The 21,757-nt window shown below is 50.7% G+C and overlaps 2 protein-coding genes across 4 annotated transcripts; both read right to left on the bottom strand.

Annotated features, from left to right (window-relative positions):
• Positions 1-1,953: 1,953 nt before the first annotated feature.
• Positions 1,954-12,385, bottom strand: LOC117396797 (suppressor APC domain-containing protein 2). The gene is made up of 6 exons (XM_059005518.1): positions 11,500-12,385; positions 8,018-8,139; positions 3,986-4,132; positions 3,620-3,721; positions 3,278-3,415; positions 1,954-3,159 (listed from the first exon to the last, which is right to left on the bottom strand). Exons 1-6 carry the CDS (start codon positions 12,185-12,187, stop codon positions 3,031-3,033), a joined length of 1,326 nt encoding a protein of 441 aa, XP_058861501.1. The 5' UTR covers positions 12,188-12,385; the 3' UTR covers positions 1,954-3,030.
• A 1,250-nt stretch (positions 12,386-13,635) lies between these two features.
• Positions 13,636-21,751, bottom strand: LOC131702931 (coiled-coil domain-containing protein 183-like). Of its 3 annotated transcripts, none has more exons than XM_059005632.1 (14): positions 21,384-21,751; positions 21,165-21,286; positions 19,922-19,999; positions 19,358-19,525; positions 18,894-18,998; positions 18,427-18,549; positions 18,179-18,316; positions 17,371-17,428; positions 16,455-16,552; positions 15,913-16,073; positions 15,629-15,794; positions 15,098-15,229; positions 14,609-14,696; positions 13,636-13,824 (listed from the first exon to the last, which is right to left on the bottom strand). In XM_059005632.1, the coding sequence occupies exons 1-14, from the start codon at positions 21,451-21,453 to the stop codon at positions 13,697-13,699; spliced, it is 1,635 nt and encodes a 544-aa protein (XP_058861615.1). In that variant the 5' UTR covers positions 21,454-21,751; the 3' UTR covers positions 13,636-13,696. The 3 variants fall into 3 exon arrangements, with proteins under 3 accessions (XP_058861615.1, XP_058861616.1, XP_058861617.1); XM_059005633.1 differs by having other exon boundaries at positions 21,165-21,260; XM_059005634.1 differs by having other exon boundaries at positions 19,922-20,105; positions 21,165-21,751.
• Between the last annotated feature and the right edge of the window lie 6 nt (positions 21,752-21,757).

Below are 21,757 nucleotides of genomic sequence, written 5' to 3'. Positions count from 1 at the left end.
TTCTATAGAGACGTGTACTACAACACAGCTTTCTATAGACATGTACTACAACACAGCTTTCTATATAGACATGTACTACAACACAGCTTTCTATAGAGACATGTACTACAACACAGCTTTCTATAGAGACATGTACTACAACACAGCTTTCTATAGAGACATGTACTACAACACAGCTTTCTATAGAGACATGTACTACAACACAGCTTTCTATAGAGACGTGTACTACAACACAGCTTTCTATAGAGACGTGTACTACAACACAGCTTTCTATAGAGACATGTACTACAACACAGCTTTCTATAGAGACGTGTACTACAACACAGCTTTCTATAGACATGTACTACAACACAGCTTTCTATATAGACATGTACTACAACACAGCTTTCTATAGAGACATGTACTACAACACAGCTTTCTATAGAGACATGTACTACAACACAGCTTTCTATAGAGACGTGTACTACAACACAGCTTTCTATAGAGACGTGTACTACAACACAGCTTTCTATAGAGACATGTACTACAACACAGCTTTCTATAGAGACATGTACTACAACACAGCTTTCTATAGAGACATGTACTACAACACAGCTTTCTATAGACATGTACTACAACACAGCTTTCTATATAGACATGTACTACAACACAGCTTTCTATAGAGACATGTACTACAACACAGCTTTCTATAGAGACATGTACTACAACACAGCTTTCTATAGAGACGTGTACTACAACACAGCTTTCTATAGAGACATGTACTACAACACAGCTTTCTATAGAGACATGTACTACAACACAGCTTTCTATAGAGACGTGTACTACAACACAGCTTTCTATAGAGACGTGTACTACAACACAGCTTTCTATAGAGACATGTACTACAACACAGCTTTCTATAGAGACATGTACTACAACACAGCTTTCTATAGAGACGTGTACTACAACACAGCTTTCTATAGAGACGTGTACTACAACACAGCTTTCTATAGAGACGTGTACTACAACACAGCTTTCTATAGAGACGTGTACTACAACACAGCTTTCTATAGAGACGTGTACTACAACACAGCTTTCTATAGAGACATGTACTACAACACAGCTTTCTATAGAGACATGTACTACAACACAGCTTTCTATAGAGACGTGTACTACAACACAGCTTTCTATAGAGACGTGTACTACAACACAGCTTTCTATAGAGACGTGTACTACAACACAGCTTTCTATAGATTTCTGCAAAAAGAAACCACGACTCGAAAGTAGTTCTGTACAGTGTTTATTATTATTATTATTATATACAAACAAACCAATGTGAATTTTGTACAAAAATATTAAAAATAGAAAAGTAAGGAATCCAGTGGAGGAGTGAGACAGCTTACTCTGCACAGAGAGGAGGGTACTCTGCACAGAGAGAGGAGGGTACTCTGCACAGAGAGGAGGGTACTCTGCACAGAGAGAGGAGGGCACTCTGCACAGAGAGAGAGGAGGGCACTCTGCACAGAGGTGCTTACTCTGCACACAGAGAGGAGGGTACTCTGCACACAGAGAGGAGGGCACTCTGCACAGAGGCACTTACTCTGCACACAGAGAGGAGGGTACTCTGCACACAGAGAGGAGGGTACTCTGCACACAGAGAGGAGGGTACTCTGCACAGAGAGAGAGGAGGGTACTCTGCACACAGAGAGGAGGGTACTCTGCACACAGAGAGAGGAGGGTACTCTGCACAGAGAGAGAGGAGGGCACTCTGCACAGAGAGGGGAGGGTACTCTGCACAGAGAGGAGGGTACTCTGCCTGGGTTCAAGTTTACCATGGGATTTCTGCATCGTCATTCTGCATGGTAATTACTATGAAATTACCAGTTTATCATGCCTTGCCATGTTTTTTTAATATGCTTTACCAGACCTCTCTGTGCTTTACGCTTCCCTGTGCTTTACCAGACCTCTCTGTGCTTTACAATGCTTCCCTATGCTTTACCAGACCTCTCTGTGCTTTACAATGCTTCTCTATGCTTTATTACACGTTGCTGTGCTGTATTACAGGTTGCTGTGCTTTTGTAGGAGTCTTTCCTAAGGCTGATGTCCAGCGAGGCTGAGTAATGCAGGATCTCCAGTGAGAATGCATGGAGTGTCAGAGATTGTGTTCAATGTCTGACTCAGAGAGTCAATCCTGATGCAGGCTGCAGAGGATAGGGAGCTGGCTGACAGACTGGTTTGTATGGAGGCGTTCCTTCACACCCCTCCCCTTGTCAAAACCAGACATTCGATTATAAAGCTCACAGCAAAACCTGGACTGGAGCCTGCGGAAGAGCCCGGCTAGCTCTCTCTGAACCGAGCAGTACTACACAGGAGACTGGTCCTGACCCGACAGCACCGCGGAGAGAGAGAGAGAGGGAGAGAGAGAAATGGGGGGGGGGCGTGGACCCGAGAACTCGGGCAGGCAGTCAAGGACAGGATTCATTCAGAGCTCATTAAAATCAAAGAAGCCATTTCCAAGGCATATTAAAACTTGAGTGCAGTGCAGTGAGGGGTTACTGTAGGTCTACCTCCTTCAAGAACAGCATTCTTAATGTGTGTTTCTTCCACATGCTGCCACAGGGGGGGCAGTAACGTTCCAGACTGAGAGGGGGGGGGGGGGGGGGGGTAATCACTATCTAATGCTGGGTTTCCACTGGGTTGTACAGCCAGTGAGTGGAGCCCTCAGAGACCCAGCAGTGGCTGGACCTGTATTGTACACAGTGTTCAGTGGAAGCAATGGAAACTGTAGTGTAAAGAAAAGTGGCCTAACAAAGAGTTAAAAGCACTTCCACCAGGAGACTGGCAAAAAAACACAAAAAACAGGGATACTGACAAAGAGGGAGGGAGGGAGGGAGGGAGGGAGAGTCCACAGGAGGAAGCAGCCTTGAATACAAGCGAGGGGGAGAGAGAGGGAGATAGACAGAGGGAGGCTGGAGTGTTGTTCAGTCCAGGCTGGCTCAGGTGCAGGTCCAGGCTGGCTCAGGTGCAGGTCCAGCCTGGTCAGGTGCAGTGTCAGATGAAGGTGGAGTCGAGGGCACTGGTCTCGTGGTTGCTCTGGGCTCGTGCCTCGAACAGCTGCTTAATGAGCGCAGACTTCTCCTGCTCCAGCTGGGTGATCCGCTCGCTCTTATCCGTCACCTCCTGGGAAGCACAGCAGTGTTAGGATCTCAAACCCAGACAAGTTCAGATACAATACAAGTAACAGCTTGGAATGCTAAGACCACAGCTCCCCCACGGCCGCCCTCTGGCAGTACTGCACCTTGGTGAGCAGACGGTTCTGATCCTTCAGCATGTTGATGGCTTGGTGCGGGTTAGCCAGGCTGGAGGTAGCGTGCTGCGGGTTCGAGGCAGCAGGGGGCGCCAGACTGTCCGGGGCACTCGGGGACGAGGTGCAGGGCTGCAGAGAGAGAAAGGAGTCAGCCAGGAACTGAATATCTTTCTGGGGTAAAAGGAAGTGGGATCAGAAATGTGTGCACAGCATACTGCAGACTGCAGCAGAGATTCAGAAAAAGACACTGCGGCCACGATTCTTACAATAATCTCAGGAGGCAAAACCAGAACCCTGCCCTCCCCTCCGCTTTGAATCCCCCGTTACTCTGACCTGTCCGGAGCTGGACATGAGGTCACCGAGGCAGCGGTTCACGTCCTGCAGTTTTGGCAGAAGGTGGGTCAGGCGGCTCTGACTGGCTTCAGAGAAGAAGTCCTGAGAGAGAGAGAGAAGAGTAAGAGAGAGAGTGTTACAGCCAGCCCAGCCCTGCGGGAGAGCACGAGATACCCGACGAGGCACAGAAAAGAGAGAGAGAGCGTGTGTGTGTGTGTGTGTGTGTGTGTGTGTGTGTGTGTGTGTGGCACGTTGCAGTGTGTGTGTGTGTGTGTGTGGCACGTTGCAGTGCAAGTGTGTGTGCGACAGGTTACAGTGCGAGTGTGTGTGCGTGCGGCAGGTTGCAGTGTCACAGTGCTCACTCACGTTGCTGCTCGAGTGCTTGCCCATGTGTTTCTGCCTCTCCTGCACGGCCTGGACCTGCTGGTGGTACCACTCCCGCGCGTGCTCCACCATCTCCAGTCCCTGCAGCAACGAGTCCTTCTCCTGTTCCAGTTCCTTCATACGCTTTAGCTGCAACACAGAGAGAGAGAGAGAGAGAGAGAGAGAGAGAGAGAGAGAGAGAGAGAGAGAGAGAGAGAGAGAGAGAGAGAGAGAGAGAGAGAGAGGAGAGAGTGTGGTTAGTGGGGTGCGACCCCCAGAACACTCCCCCTCACACCTTGCAATCCCACCCCAATGCTGAAAACTAGCAGCAGCAGCAAACAGATCAATGTGGCGTGCCTGTGGGGTGAGATCAATGCGGCGTGCCGGTGGGGTGAGATCAATGCGTTCAGTGCCTGTGGGGTGAGATCAATGCGTTCAGTGCCTGTGGGGTGAGATCAATGCGGCGTGCCTGTGGGGTGAGATCAATACGGCGTGCCTGTGGGGCGAGATCAATGCGGTGTGCCTGTGGGGTGAGATCAATGCGGTGTGCCTGTGGGGTGAGATCAATGCGGTGTGCCTGTGGGGTGAGATCAATGCGGTGTGCCTGTGGGGTGAGATCAATGCGGCGTGCCTGTGGGGTGAGATCAATGCGGCGTGCCTGTGGGGTGAGATCAATGCGGTGTGCCTGTGGGGTGAGATCAATGCGGTGTGCCTGTGGGGTGAGATCAATGCGGCGTGCCTGTGGGGTGAGATCAATGCGGTGTGCCTGTGGGGTGAGATCAATGCGGCGTGCCTGTGGGGTGAGATCAATGCGGCGTGCCTGTGGGGTGAGATCAATGCGGCGTGCCTGTGGGGTGAGATCAATGTGTTCAGTGCCTGTGGGGTGAGATCAATGCGGCGTGCCTGTGGGGTGAGATCAATGCGGCGTGCCTGTGGGGTGAGATCAATGCGGCGTGCCTGTGGGGCGAGATCAATGCGGTGTGCCTGTGGGGTGTGATCAATGCGGCGTGCCTGTGGGGTGAGATCAATGCGTTCAGTGCCTGTGGGGTGAGATCAATGCGGCGTGCCTGTGGGGTGAGATCAATGCGTTCAGTGCCTGTGGGGTGAGATCAATGCGACGTGCCTGTGGGGTGAGATCAATGCGGCGTGCCTGTGGGGTGAGATCAATGCGTTCAGTGCCGGTGGGGTGAGATCAATGCGTTCAGTGCCTGTGGGGTGAGATCAATGCGGCGTGCCTGTGGGGTGAGATCAATGCGTTCAGTGCAGCGCAGTGGAAAGGCCTCCGACTCGGCGTACTCAGGGAACTATGAGATTTAACACAGGAGGGGTCACAGACAGTGCAGCTATACAAGCCTGAACAAAAGTCTCAATCCAGCCAGTACTGCTGCACTGGCCAGAGCAAGAGGAAGGGGAAACTTGAGAGCCAAGCCCGGCTCACACACAGACAGACAGGCACAGACGGACAGGCAGACAGACGCACCACACACACACACACCACACACACACGCACACCTTGAACTCTTTCATGCATGGTGACCTCATATGGGGACAGAAAAAACTCTCTTGATTCTTTACATGGGAAATATGGAAAACGCAAATGCATGATGACCTTGTATGAGGAGGCCGTCTTTCCCTCCATATAAAACAATGGAGAAAAAAAACATTTCAATTAAAAACATGTCCCCCAATATTTCATGCATGAAAGGGTTAAGGGACTGTGTGCAGTGAACTGCACTAGACTTTCGAGTGTGTGTATTTAATGCACACACAGCGCGGAAGCTCTCCCGCTCATCCGGTCGTATTTTCACTGCACAGACCCTTTCATTCCACTCTCTTTTCAAGCTGCTTTGTTTCAGTTTTTTCTGCCGCTGTGCAGTTTCTGTGCTGCTCGGCAAACAAGCGGCAATCGAAACCTGGGTATCAGCAACTGAAAATGCAACCTGGCTGAATGTTTCTGAGCAGCAGAAATACTGAAGCGACATTGAAAGAATCCACACTGAACAGGACAGAAATGCAGCTCACTCACAGGCTGGTCCTGGGTTACACTGGATCAGTGTACCTGCAAAGAGAACTGTACATCACCAAGCTAACACAGAGCCCTAGCAAGCACTGTACTGTACTGCAAAGAGAACTGTACATCACCAAGCTAACACAGAGCCCTAGCAAGCACTGCACTGTACTGCAAAGAGAACTGTACATCACCAAGCTAACACAGAGCCCTAGCAAGCACTGTACTGCAAAGAGAACTGTACATCACCAAGCTAACACAGAGCCCTAGCAAGCACTGTACTGCAAAGAGAACTGTACATCACCAAGCTAACACAGAGCCCTAGCAAGCACTGCACTGTACTGCAAAGAGAACTGTACATCACCAAGCTAACACAGAGCCCTAGCAAGCACTGTACTGCAAAGAGAACTGTACATCACCAAGCTAACACAGAGCCCTAGCAAGCACTGTACTGTACTGCAAAGAGAACTGTACATCACCAAGCTAACACAGAGCCCTAGCAAGCACTGTACTGTACTGCAAAGAGAACTGTACATCACCAAGCTAACACAGAGCCCTAGCAAGCACTGTACTGTACTGCAAAGAGAACTGTACATCACCAAGCTAACACAGAGCCCTAGCAAGCACTGCACTGCAAAGAGAACTGTACATCACCAAGCTAACACAGAGCCCTAGCAAGCACTGCACTGTACTGCAAAGAGAACTGTACATCACCAAGCTAACACAGAGCCCTAGCAAGCACTGTACTGCAAAGAGAACTGTACATCACCAAGCTAACACAGAGCCCTAGCAAGCACTGTACATCTCACTGACACACATACACACACGCACACACACAGTCTTAAAGCAGCTACTTCATTTTAATGAACTCAGTATTCTATTTCAAGTTCCTTGGTAGCTCTGAATTCAAACTGTTTGAAACTCTTACCCACAGGAAGAACTGAAAAGCCTTCACACTGTACAAGCTGCTGCTAAGGGGGACGAACACCGTGGTGTAAGCTGCGAACATTGTCATCCAGCCTGGCCTCTGACTCTCAGGCAAATGACCTGCTCGAAACCCCCAAGGCCGGGCCCTGCTGGTTACCATGACGATGGCGACAATAACCCAGCCTGTTGCCGTGGCTGCGCTTTTTGCTACTCCTGGGAACACAAAGTTGGCAGGTCCAGCTCTCGAATCAGACAGCCAGACAGCCAGCCAGCCCTTCGGAGGCACAGCAGCGAGGCTTGTTCTGTGAGAGAGGTTGGTTTCTTTGTTTTGTTTTATTGTTTTGGGGAGGGAGGGAGGGAGGGAGGGAGGGAGCTAATAGGGCGGGGGGTAGCCGGTGCATACGAGAGACAGCCCAGTTAATTTACATCCTCCGGGTATTGTGTGGAGTAGAAAAGAGAGGCTCCAACAAAACAGGGGAGGCGTGATCCGCATGGTGTCAGGCTTCAACCAGACAATTTACAGGCGTGGTTTCTGTGAACAGGCCACAGCTACCTGAGCGGCAGGAAGCTCACTCCTGCTCCTCCTCCAGAGGAACAGTAACAGTGAGGATTATCTCAACACTTCCACATCAATGAAGTTCTGAGACCTGGTGAGAAGAGGCAGTGTGGTCTAGTGGTTAGAGCTGAGGGACTGGGAGGGAGGCAGTGTGGTCTAGTGGTTAGAGCTGAGGGACTGGGAGGGAGGCAGTGTGGTCTAGTGGTTAGAGCTGAGGGACTGGGAGGGAGGCAGTGTGGTCTAGTGGTTAGAGCGGAGGGACTGGGAGAGAGGCAGTGTGGTCTAGTGGTTAGAGCTGAGGGACTGGGAGGAAGGCAGTGTGCACTGGTTAGAGCTGAAGTACTGGGAGGGAGGCAGTGTGCAGTGGTTAGAGCTGAGGGACTGGGAGGAAGGCAGTATTCTCTAGTCTGTTTTTCACCTCTGGGTGAGATCTGGGTTCGAATCCGTCTCAGACCACACAAGAGACATGCGTGTGTGTGTCAGGTCAGGCTTGGACAGGGATAAGGACAGAGGCTCTGAATGAAGTAAAGGAGAGCTGCTGTACCATGCCGTAGTCCACTCCGTTGGTGATGGTGTGCCGGCGCTGCTCGTCCCTCCCACGGCCGTGCCTCCGGACCGCAGCCAGCCCCGTCACCGTCTCACTCTGGGACCTCGGCATGGACGTACCTGTGGAGGAACAAGCCGGTCAGCAGCACCGTATGGCATCGTGCAAGTACAGTAAGTGACCAGTACAGGATTAGAACGAGCATGCAGTGACGATGCAGCTCCAGCGATAGACATTGTTCAAGTACAGTAAGTGACCAGTACAGGATTAGAATGAGCGTGCAGACCTACCCAATGCAACACATGTTAAATCACTGGAATGAATCTCTAGCCAATCTGAAGTCTAGAAATACATATGAAAACCATTTACATGTCAGACCTCTTAAAAGAAGAGCACATTTCTATTGAGATATGGAAGTTTGAGTCTTTAGTCTAAATACATTGGGACACAGAAGTGGCTTGTGCAATGCATGTACTGGATGAAAGAGCATGAGAAATGTGCACACTGTCGTTAGCCCGAGAGCACAGTCCACTTACTTTTATTAAGAATGTTCCCAGTGTTACAGTGTGTGTGTGCATGTCTCAGAGCGGGTGTGCGTGTCTCAGAGCGGGTGTGCGTGTCTCAGAGCGGGTGCGCGTGTCCCAGTGTGTGGTGCTTCACGAACACAGCTCTGCTAAGCCTCAGATTCCCGATCATATAAAGAATTAAGAGTTTGCTGGCAGATGTTTCAGATTTAGGGTGTGATTTGTTATTCTTAAGCAATAGTAACTCAAATCCCCATCCCAAAAAGAAAGAATGCACCAGTATGTATTTAGCATAGTTTAAAATGACACTGCAGATACTCAGAACTGTGATTCACTGCTCGTCCAGATTGTTGAGATTTCTGGCGGTGTGGCACCATCGTGTTCAAACAGAAAGGTATGTTTAACATGACCGCACCTTTCCAGGCGGTGCCAGTACTCTGCATTTCTACCAGCAGCCTTTAGTGAAGGGACTAATTCAAAATGAAAGAATGTTCAAACAGCCGTTTACATTCGGAATGAATACTCAAACACAGTTAACCCACGCTCGTCCTTGCACGAGAGCGCCCCCTGGCTTTAGTGTCCGGGCGCGCTGCTGTGCAGCCAGCAGCTCAAACTGCCATCTTACTATTTGCATGCACACGAGGATGATGCTGCACAAGAGCAGCAGCAGTAATGAATCATCCAGATGAGCCGACGCATCCTCCATGGCTAACGAGCAGGCCGATCTGCTGGGGCTCCTCTCCACACACAGCGAGGGAAGGAAGGGGTCTTTCTGACATCGCCTGGGAGGAGCACTAGAGACGCGAGAGGAATCCCCATCCTTCTGAATAATCACAGCTCTAACTCAGGCAGCAGCAGGCAAAACAATTCAAATAAAATCACATAATACACGCACTGGAATGATCATGCCCGTCAGCCAGCCTGGGAAGATGTCATAAGAACAGTCGGTTCTGTGCAAGGACACCGCGCATCATCGCTTTGGATTTAATACATTGTCAATACCTTTTAGGATTTTGAATGCTTGAATCAGATCACCGCATAGTCTTATATAATACAGTCCCCTCACACTGTGATGCTGGATCTCTCTCTCTGTGTTATATAATACAGGCCCCTCACACTGTGATGCTGGATCTCTCTCTCTGTGTTATATAATACAGTCCCCTCACACTGTGATGCTGGATCTCTCTCTGTGTTATATAATACAGGCCCCTCACACTGTGATGCTGGATCTCTCTCTCTGTGTTATATAATACAGTCCCCTCACACTGTGATGCTGGATCTCTCTCTCTGGGTTATATAATACAGTCCCCTCACACTGTGATGCTGGATCTCTCTCTCTGGGTTATATAATACAGTCCCCTCACACTGTGATGCTGGATCTCTCTCTGTGTTATATAATACAGTCCCCTCACACTGTGATGCTGGATCTCTCTCTGTGTTATATAATACAGGCCCCTCACACTGTGATGCTGGATCTCTCTCTCTGTGTGTTATATAATACAGTCCCCTCACACTGTGATGCTGGATCGATCTCTGTGTTATATAATACAGTCCCCTCACACTGTGATGCTGGATCTCTCTCTCTGGGTTATATAATACAGTCCCCTCACACTGTGATGCTGGATCTCTCTCTCTGTGTTATATAATACAGTCCCCTCACACTGTGATGCTGGATCTCTCTCTGTGTGTTATATAATACAGTCCCCTCACACTGTGATGCTGGATCTCTCTCTGTGTTATATAATACAGTCCCCTCACACTGTGATGCTGGATCTCTCTCTCTGGGTTATATAATACAGTCCCCTCACACTGTGATGCTGGATCTCTCTCTCTGTGTTATATAATACAGTCCTCTCACACTGTGATGCTGGATCTCTCTCTCTGTGTTATATAATACAGGCCCCTCACACTGTGATGCTGGATCGATCTCTGTGTTATATAATACAGGCCCCTCACACTGTGATGCTGGATCGATCTCTGTGTTATATAATACAGTCCCCTCACACTGTGATGCTGGATCTCTCTCTCTGGGTTATATAATACAGTCCCCTCACACTGTGATGCTGGATCTCTCTCTCTGTGTTATATAATACAGTCCCCTCACACTGTGATGCTGGATCTCTCTGTGTTATATAATACAGTCCCCTCACACTGTGATGCTGGATCTCTCTCTGTGTTATATAATACAGTCCCCTCACACTGCGATGCTGGATCTCTCTGTGTGTTATATAATACAGTCCCCTCACACTGTGATGCTGGATCTCTCTCTGTGTTATATAATACAGTCCCCTCACACTGCGATCCTGTGTGGTAACTGAGGCAGGATACGACTGTAATCTCATCCAGACTGAGGGATTATCCCTCTGTGGGGTTTGCTCCGCTGGCTTTTACTGGTTTTAATGGTGACCCTGGAATATGTAATCCCATCCTGTACGTGACAATAGCAGAGGTGATCTCATTACGATCAAATGCCATATGAAATCAATACCTGATACAGGTGGGGCAGGCTGCTGTTTCACTTCTCTATCGATAAAGTGTGCAAAGGGCCCATTACAGCACATGTCAAGTGAACAGTAAGGTTTAAATCAGGCTGCTGAGAGCCCTTTAATAATACCAGCATCACTGCTATGAAGAAACACACACAGCACCATCTTACAGCAGCAGCAGTATATGAGAGAGAGAGAGAGAGAGAGAGAGAGAGAGCACTATTCCTTGCTTTTATTTGTATTATCAATGCGCTTGATCAGATGGTCCCTAGCTTGCATTGATGTGTGATTAAGCACGAGTCAATACAAGTTTTCCACTCTCTTCACACTCACAGTAGGGGGTGCAGGTTGAATCTAATTATAAACAAACTGGTCGTCAACACAGTCTGTTTTCTTTAACAGAGAACAGCCCCACCCCCAAATGACATACAGAACTACAGTGATGTCACACGCTCACGTTTTTTCTGCCTACCTGATTTGGGGGTCTGCCCGGATTCCAGAGCTAGGGACTCGGTTGACCTGACTCGCTGCTGCTGCTTTCCGGTTCGGTACGGACCCGCTTCGTGCAGAACCGGTACCCGCTCCAGGCTCCTGCCATTGCTAGCGTACCTCACTCCAGGTACAGGCTTTTCGTTGTGCCTCGGGCGGGTGTGGTGCGGGTTCGGTCTGTTAATGTTGCTCGGTCCCAGGGGCCGAACTTTGTTTCCCGAGTTCTCGTTGGCCCGGCTGCTGTTCGCGGTAGACCCGTGTTGGGGGTGGGGGTGGGTTTTCTGCCGCGGTGCTTGTTGGTGTTGCTTCAGCGGCGAAGCTTGATGCTTGTTCTCCGGGTTCAGCAGAGAGAAACGGAGCCCGGCCACGAAGCGCTCGAAAGACAGGCAGCCGTGCGCCGGGGCGACCTTCCGCAAGCACTCCAGCACCCCGCCCGGGAGCTCCCGGGTCTCCGCGCCCTGCCATCTGGACTCAATTTCCGATATGTGCACGTACCCCCGTCTGCTGTCGTCCAGAATATCGAACAGAGTCCGGAGGCTTTGCAGGAAAGCTCTGGGCAGCCCGTCTGTGGAGAACTCGGCTTCTTTCCGCTGCATTGTGCTCGTTGTGTTCTCAGTAATGCGTGATGCTGTTGCGAGTTTGCTACTCCGATCCGGGGCGATCAAAGCCATAAACACACATACAAATACAATGCAGGGATGAACCGTTCCTCTCTGGTCTTCCAATATAAAATCATAAAGCACACGCTATCCCGGGTGGGCTCACTCTCAGCCACAATGTTGCGAACTCTTCTTGTTACCCGTGCTTTCTATCAATAGTGTTGAAATGAACAAAACTGCATCCTACTCGATACTTTTTTTTTTTTTTTTTTTTTTGAAAGAGGACCGCCCTGAAAACGTCATAGTCACATTTGCATTGGTGTTTTGATTGGTCCGCTTCGGGACCTGCTGCAAGCTGATTGGCAAGGAGGTAAAATACCAGTTTGATTTTTTCCTTTTATTTTTTTTTTTGGTTACCGACCCAAGCCAATCCTCGTCAACGTGCCTCCGGGCTGCCAATAGATGACTCGTTTGCAGGTCGATTTCACGAGTCTATTGATTATCGATTGCAACACGCCCTCAACGTCAAGGCCAGTACACGCTGCAGGGCTGCTGCTGGGAATGCAATAGAAACACGGATCGTGCGTAGCCTTTGGCAACCCTTAACCCACGCGTACCGCTCTCCGAAACGAACACAGCGCGCATTGTCAATACAGCTAGCCAACGGCGATTAGCGCTGGCAACTGTGTACCTTGTCTTCATAATAAACACAGTACAGCTGCCACGGTTACTGGGTTTGGCTTCTTTACTGGTTACACAACTGGTTAAAAAAAACAAAAGAACAAGACGAAAAAGAAGATAATAAAGCACCCAGATTGTCATGAGCAACGTGACCCATTCGCCGCTCTCTGCTCTGGAGCAGCATCGCCAGAACAGCCAGTGAACCAGTAGGGCCAGTTTAAAAACAGCACTGGCCAGGGCTTGCGTATCAATCAGGGCAGCCACTGTTCTAACCCAAAGACCTCTGGCTGACTCATTTAAAACGTGAATATGTTGTAATGACTGGGGGCGGGGGTGCAGGGGAGCTGGCAGAGATACTGAATGAAATCCAAGTGATCGCAAGTGCAAGGTTAGCCAGGGAGGCGGACCCCTCAAGGAGAGAACACCAGCATCCAAACCCGCATTTATAACTGGAGACATCCGCCTGCATACCTGTCTCTCTCTCTCATAGGGACTGCCGTGGATGTGACACGTGCCAGGGAAGACGCCCTGTCTGTGACGTCACGCGTTTGTTTTGAAGTACAGTATACTGTATGCATAACTTATTTTAGGAAAGTGACCAAACCAACACACAGTGCAACCCTTGTAACAGAGTGTTAGAGCTGCTGCCCCAACACATTTTATACATTGTTAAGCTGTAAGCTTTATCCCCTCAGAGAAATGCTTCAAATCCTTGGATTTACAGAGGGGGGGCTGTGTGCTCTGTGATCGGACCGGGCGTTTGAACAGGCATCTCTCGGGGTTTACACGCACACACACACACACACACACAAAAACAGACGCATTTTGATTGGCTGAATAATAACGCATGTTTTTATTTCTTGGTTTTGCAGTGATGTTGGATGGATGGCGATCACGCCTCTAGCTCTTGGGCCCGGCCGGCTGCGGTTTCTTTAGGACGTGCTTCTCGATCAGCTGGCTGCCCCTCTTCTTGATCTCCTCCCGGCTCAGGGAGTAATCTTGCTCCTGGTTCAGGAACTGGAATGAGTCTGCGCAGCACAGCACAGGACACAGCATTAGAAAGCGTCTGCACTTTCCCCATATACTCTGCATTTACCACCGTTTAGCCTGGTTTGCCATGTTTATTAATATGCTTCCCATACTTCTCTATTCTTTAACATGCTTCCCCATGCTTTAGCCGTGTGTTAATACGGTTTGCTGTGTTTTTACTTTGTCAACATACATTCACAATTCCCTGTGCAGAAACCCCAAACACAGGGCACAGCGTTAGCAGGCATGCAGGAATACTACAAGAAACTGAACCGATTTCAATGCCTTTGAAATGTTAGATATTCACAATCCCCTTTACAGAGATCCCTGGGAATCTGGTTAGAGTACAAAGGCAGGTTCATACCGCTGGCACTCACTCTCCCTCGGATCACAAGACTCGAGCTCGCCCTCAGAGACGGAGCACGGCTGCAGCACGAACTACGGTAGAGTTAAAACTAAGCATGCCGCGTGTTTAACAGCTACCTTCAGACGCAGTGCCAGAGATCAGCTGGATAAGCATGCAGTGTGTTTACCTTCAGACGCAGTGTCAGAGATCAGCTGGATAAGTATGCAGTGTGTTTACCTTCAGATGCAGTGCCAGAGATCAGCTGGATAAGCATGCAGTGTGTTTACCTTCAGATGCAGTGTCAGAGATCAGCTGGATAAGCATGCAGTGTGTTTACCTTCAGACGCAGTGTCAGAGATCAGCTGGATAAGCATGCAGTGTGTTTACCTTCAGATGCAGTGCCAGAGATCAGCTGGATAAGCATGCAGTGTGTTTACCTTCAGACGCAGTGTCAGAGATCAGCTGGATGGGGATTTTCACGTTCCCAGGCTCGTTCGATGCCGTCGTCTCCATGAAATGCCAGACCTGCGCAACAGTAGGAGAATATCAGTCCTGTGTTTGTTCTGTTCACTTTGCAGATAGTTTTTCACATGTTTCTGCTGTGTGTTTAACAGACCCTCAGTATGCTTTACCACACCTCTACAGGCTTTAAAATGCTTGCCTGTTCTTTAGAACACCTACAGTTACTACAGTTTGCCATGTTTTATTTGAATATGCTTTACCACACCTCTCTGTGCTTCTTTCTAATGCCTACCTATGCTTTCACTATGCTTTCACTATGCTTTACCATGCTTTACCCTGCTTTACCATGCTTTCACTATGCTTTACCATGCTTTACCATGCTTTATTGCAGTTGGCTATGCTTTTCCTATGGGAAGGTAGCTATCACCCCTCCTGCAGTGTGGAGGGGGAGCAGGCAGCCAGACCTTGTCATGCTCCTCGATGGAGGCCTGCAGAGGCGGAGAGAGGCTGAGGAAGTAATCCAGCAGCTTCAGCATCTTCAGCTCACAGCTTATCAGCTTATCATAAGAGTCCAGGGGAGCTCTTTCAACAGGCTTCTGCAACACAAACACACAGGGTCAGACTCCAAGACTTGATCCAAGACTCCTATTCCAGGGCATTTGAGCCAGTGTAAGCCTGAGCCATTCCAGGTTTTACTGTGAGCTCTCTGAGAAACAATTCAGTCCAGTTAAGTTGTAGGATGTTGACTCAGCTGATAGACGCCCCTTGATGGGCTCCCATCACAATGAGTCTTATTGCAACACTCCAGCACTCGAGGTCCAGTCCAGTCTAGTCCAGTCCAGGACTTGGTTCCAGTTAAGTCCTAAATAAGCTAACAGACTCTTGGCATGTTTAATGAAGTAATGTAGGACCTGGTTGGAATAAATATCTGGACCGGAGTAGATCCGGAGCGCTCAGGTTGGGGTCCCTGGTGTACAGTAAGTGTTGAGTCGTACCTTGGAATCGAGGGTGAAGGAGTACAGTTTGAGGAACAGGTCATCTAACCCGTCCTGAGAGGAGTGGAGGACATCCTCAGTGACACGGAGTCTGGAGCTCCACAGGTTCCTCCTCCTCTCCTCCCTCTCCAGCTCCTCAGTGAGCTGCTGCCCCCTGCGCTCCTCCCTGCAAGACAAACAGCAAAAACAAGTACGTGGTCTGCTTTCGTGTTACAGTGCTTGCTTTGTAATAGATTTCATTCAAGTCCTATTGACTGAGCGGTTGAGACCTGACTGCTCCGTACCTCTCAGTCTCCGGTCCCAGGTGGAACTTGTGCTGGGCATGTTCCAGCTGCAGCTCCTTCAGCCTAGACCTCAGCTCAGCCTCCCGGGCCTCGCACTCCGCAATCCTGCCCAGGAGGTGCGTCTGCTTGGCTCTCTGATTCACCAGCCTGCCCTCGATCGCCTACACACACACACACACACAGGCGCGCGCACAGACACACACACAGGCGCGCGCACAGACAGGCACAGAGGCACACACAGGCACCGAGCAGGAACACAGAAACGCTGTGTGAATACAGTACCATTACCCCATTAATCCCATGCATGGGGTGCGTTTCAAAGCATTTTCTCATTAGAATAAAAACCAGAAGTAGCCAGCATGTCGCGTGGAGTTTCACCTGAAACAGGGAAATCAAACCAAAGCAGCGGAGCTAGCCCCTGGCGGTGGATCTGTTGGCACTGTGTGGATTGTCTGTGATGTTAAATTGGCGACTCTTTGCACTGCTGTACAAACTAAACCCCGGGGCAGGTGCAGAGTTCTACCAGCAGCAGGCCAGCTCACCTTGATATCAGAACAGCCGACAGCCCCCTTCAGCTTCTCCAGGTTCTGGCACAGCTTGGCTTGGATCTCGCTGTAGGACATGGCACCAGTCTTCAGACCTGTAATGAACAGCGTGGCACACTGTCAAGCAGCCATGTGATAGGGCTGCATCTTCATTATGAGTGGCACCATCTCAACTGCAGAACACCGAGATGCAGCTCAGAGCCGCACAGAACGCCACTGCAGCTCAGAAACCTGCGGAACACCGAACTGCAGCTCAGAGACCCGCGGAACACCGAGCTGCAGCTCAGAGCCCCCCGGAACACCGAGCTGCAGCTCAGAGCCCCCCGGAACACCGAGCTGCAGCTCAGAGCCCCGCGGAACACCGAGCTGCAGCTCAGAACCCCCCGGAACACCGAGCTGCAGCTCAGAGCCCCCCGGAACACCGAGCTGCAGCTCAGAGACCCGCGGAACACCGCTGCAGCTCAGAGACCCCTGGAACACTGAGCTGCAGCTCAGAGACCCGCAGAACACCGCTGCAGCTCAGAGCCCCCCGGAACACCACTGCAGCTCAGAGCCCCCCGGAACACCGCTGCAGCTCAGAGCCCCCTGGAACACCGCAGCAGCTCAGAGCCCCCCGGAACACCGCTGCAGCTCAGAACCCCCCGGAACACCGAGCTGCAGCTCAGAGACCCGCAGAACACCGAGCTGCAGCTCAGAGCCCCGGAACACCGCTGCAGCTCAGAGCCCCCTGGAACACCGAGCTGCAGCTCAGAGACCCGCAGAACACCGAGCTGCAGCTCAGAGCCCCCCCGGGACACCACTGCAGCTCAGAGACCTGCGGAACACCGCTGCAGGCCAGCGCATGAAAACAGGGTTTATTCAGCTTGCGTTTTGTTCGTTATTATTATTAGTAGTAGTAGTATTACTAGAATACCTGTCATTGATGTTTCTGATATAATACGAATTTCAGTCTTTGGGTCTTTCAGTCTTTCCTACAAATTTGAGAAAACAAGAAATAGCAAGTCAGGGTACATAATGTCATTTATTGTACAGTATACGTGACCAAAAAGTACTGAAAACACTGGTGTGTGTCCGGTGTCCTCTCTCCCCTCCTCCTCCTCCACCCCGCCCTGCCAGCCCCCTGGTGTGTGTCCTCTCTCCTCTCCCCTCCTCTTCCTCCTCCACCCCACCCTGCCCACCCCCTGGTGTGTGCCCTCTCCTCCTCCTCACCCTGCCCACCCCCTGGTGTGTGCCCTCTCCTCCTCCCCTCACGCACCCTCCTCACCCTGCCCGCCCCCTGGTGTGTGCCCTCTCCTCCTCCCCCCCTCCTCCTCACCCTGCCCGCCCCCTGGTGTGTGCCCTCTCCTCCTCCCCCCCTCCTCCTCACCCTGCCCGCCCCCTGGTGTGTGCCCTCTCCTCCTCCCCTCACGCACCCTCCTCACCCTGCCCGCCCCCTGGTGTGTGCCCTCTCCTCCTCCCCCCCTCCTCCTCACCCCGCCCGCCCCCTGGTGTGTGCCCTCTCCTCCTCCCCCCCTCCTCCTCACCCCGCCCGTCCCCTGGTGTGTGCCCTCTCCTCCTCCCCCCCTCCTCCTCACCCTGCCCGCCCCCTGGTGTGTGCCCTCTCCTCCTCCCCTCACTCACCCTCCTCACCCTGCCCGCCCCCTGGTGTGTGCCCTCTCCTCCTCCCCCCCTCCTCCTCCCCCCTGCCCCCTGGTGTGTGTCCTCTCTCCTCTCTCACTCACCCTCCTCGGCACGGATTTCTCCGCGATGTCCTTGTAACACAGCTTCTCCGCAGCCCCCATCTTCTTCTTCACGGCCAGTGAGATGTCCCGGGCCTTCCTCTCCTCCGTGTAATCCTGCTCCAGACCGTCCAGCGCCATCTGCAGGACGCCCAGGGAATTACAGCTCCCCCGCAGGTAGAGAAAGGGACTGTGTTTGACCGTGCGTTGCTGTGCTTTTAATATGGGACTCTTTAATAAGAGCTGCTCACCTTGGCGTGCTGCATGTCTGCCGTGGCGTCCTGTGTGATCTGAGTCAGGGTCTGCAGCTCTGCGCTGTGCGTCTTCAGAGCCGCCTCTGCGTCGCTCACCACCAGGGGCATGCGACGCACCTCCTGGGAGACAGAGCGGGGTTCAGCACAGCAGAGCACATATCACTAACAGAACACAAAGCTGACCTCCACAGCCACGACACTCCGCAGTTTCCTGCTCATTAAACATTTCGAAATCTTGCTGCATTTTGACAGTACCCCGCTTCTACCTGAGACTTGCAGTCTCTTTCAAACCCCTTAAAAACCTGAGAAGAGCTACAACGAGGAGCTCCATGAGACCCAAGAGCCATGTACAGGACACTGAGCTTAGCAGTGTCCCCATTTCAAATGTTCACTGTCGCTTTCTGAGTCGCTATGGCCACTCTCCAGGTCTCCACCCCCTCGCAGGGTCTCCTGGCCTCTCTCACCTCCTGCAGGAACTCCAGGATCTTCATGTAGGTCACCTGGAGCTTCTTGGCGGCCGCTGCTTTGATGAGCATCTTCTCAGTGCTGTTCTCCAGCTGTCGAATCCACTGCAACACAGGTTTGGGGAAGGTTCTTTTAGTGAACACATTGAGAGAGATGTATAGTCGGAACGTCTGTCGCTGAATTCATTTCTTTTGGTATTTCTAAATGTTTTCCCCGTGCTTTTCCCATGGTTGTTGTATGCATTGATACCCTGGCTTGACGTGTTTTTAATATGCTTTACCATACCTCTCTGTGCTTGATTACACTCTTTCAGTGAAGACATTGAGACAGACTCACAGCTGACACTCTTGTGATTGAATCCATTAAGTTACCTTCAGAAGTATTTCTATATTTAGCACTACTGGTTGTTTAATAGTTTTCACTGTGCTTTATTACACTGCGCACAGCACCCCCCTGTGGTCACCTGCTGCTCCTGCACCCCAGTCTCGTCGGGGGTGCTCAGCTTGCCCATGGCAGCCAGCCTGTCCTGCAGGGTCTGCAGCTGCCTCTCTCGCTGCCTCACCTGGAAGCCGGCCGTGTTGCACAGATTGACGCGAGCGTAGAGCTTCCTGTTCAGAGTCTCCTTCACATCCTGGGCACAGAGAAGGAGCATTAGAAGCCACGCCCCCTGCCACGGAGCCAATCAGCAGCAGCTACACTTGCAATTCTGCTGAGAGTGTAGATTTGCACCCAGAATGTCATGACAAAGCATCTGAAACACTTAAACCACCACAGGGTCTCTGAACAGGGTTTCATCTGGTTTGATTCTTTACATTTACTGACTTTCAGTGTGTTTGCAAGTGTGCGCTGGCTGCCTCTAATCTAGCTGCACTCTGCAGAGCTCTTCATCAATACAGGAAGCAGCATGCTTAACATCCTTTTTATTTTAGAGGAATAGAACACAAAACAATGAAATGTCTTTTTTCTTTTTAAAGAAGGTAAGACGTATCCCTCTCCCCTCTCCCCTCTCCCCTCTCCCAGACAGCACCTGGACTCTGCTCCTCTCCATACACAGCCTCATCTCTTTCCTGTCTTTACACGCCTTGGTGATGAGAGTGTGGTCCATCTGTCCGTGGGGGAATCGTGAGGTCATGTTAGCACTGCCGTCCAACACTCAATCAATCTATCTTTATTTTTATATAGCGCCTTTCACGATAGATCACCGCAAAGCGCTTTACAAGGATACAAACATTAAGAAATATTACATAAAACATTAAAAACAAGCAAGACAGGGTAAGAACACATTTCAAGATGTACAACCCTTACCATCAACACCTCATCTGTATCAGTGTGATGCCCTACCATCAACACCTCATCTCTGTACTGGACCAGTCTGAGTGCTGCTAGCTCTGTACTGGACCAGTCTGAGTGCTGCTAGCTCTGTACTGGACCTGTCTGAGTGCTGCTAGCTCTGTCTGAGTGCTGCTAGCTCTGTCTGAGTGCTGCTAGCTCTGTACTGGACCTGTCTGAGTGCTACTAGCTCTGTACTGGACCAGTCTGAGTGCTGCTAGCTCTGTACTGGACCTGTCTGAGTGCTGCTAGCTCTGTCTGAGTGCTACTAGCTCTGTACTGGACCAGTCTGAGTGCTGCTAGCTCTGTACTGGACCTGTCTGAGTGCTGCTAGCTCTGTCTGAGTGCTGCTAGCTCTGTACTGGACCTGTCTGAGTGCTACTAGCTCTGTATTGGACCAGTCTGAGTGCTGCTAGCTCTGTACTGGACCAGTCTGAGTGCTGCTAGCTCTGTCTGAGTGCTGCTAGCTCTGTACTGGACCAGTCTGAGTGCTGCTAGCTCTGTCTGAGTGCTGCTAGCTCTGTACTGGACCTGTCTGAGTGCTGCTAGCTCTGTACTGGACCTGTCTGAGTGCTGCACAGTCATGGTGCAAATCTGCAGGCTACAAAGTGCCTGTGCACAGTTTGTTAGTCTGAAACCCTACAGTTTGAGTGTGGAAGAGGCTGAAGCTTCACTGCAAGTTTGTATTTTCAGATGAATGAATCTCCTGTATAAATCGCCTGGCTGAGCTGCAGAAGCATGGTTCTTTTAAGCAGTTCTCAGCTGGCTCTGGTTTGGATGTTCTTGGGGCACCGCCTGTGAGGAGCTGCGCATCATGCCTTTCTGGAATTTATTCATAGACAAACCCTGAGAGCGCGTTCCAGTCCAAGGGAACGAGGCCCATTAGGGTTTTCCAGTCCTGTATTTAATTAATGAAGTAATAAGAGTCATCCGCTCTTTACCTTCCAGGCCTTGGCGAGGCTGGCCAGCTTCTCCTTGCTCTCGGCCCGAAGGCTCTTGATCATCTTCCTGTTCCTGGCAATCGCATCCTGGGAGGTCTGGTAATAAGACAGCTTGTAGTGTTCTGGAAACAAACGTCAACCCAGCTAGAATCTAACAGGAAGAATGTGCCTGCTGGCAGTATGAGTTTGTGCATCTCCTGTGTGTGGGCCCTCACTCACCCATGAGCTGAATCCTGCTGCGCTGGTCCTCTATGCGTTCACAGACGTCCTCTTCCTTGACCATCTTCATTCCGTCACTATCCGTCCCTGTCCTGCTCAAACCGTCTCCTCGCTTTCCCTTCTGTCTGAACCTGTCTGTCCACCTTCCCTTCTCGGGGCTCTTCTGAGCTGCAGCCCATTAGTACAGCCAACTACCCGCTCATGACATCACTATGCCACATTATGACATCATAATAGTCATCCACCAGGCCCCACCACGTGTTAAGATTTAGTAAAGCTCAATTCAAAATGCCACAGTTCAACGTTACAGTGCCACTGCTCTGGTATAAATGCACTGTGGTCTCAAACTGTTAGCTCATATACAGTATGGACTT

This window comes from Acipenser ruthenus, chromosome 31, assembly GCF_902713425.1.
Source record: "Acipenser ruthenus chromosome 31, fAciRut3.2 maternal haplotype, whole genome shotgun sequence".
Classification (NCBI taxonomy): domain Eukaryota; kingdom Metazoa; phylum Chordata; class Actinopteri; order Acipenseriformes; family Acipenseridae; genus Acipenser; species Acipenser ruthenus.
The sequence above is the reverse complement of the archived record's forward strand: the minus strand, read 5'-3'. Positions and strand labels throughout refer to the sequence as shown.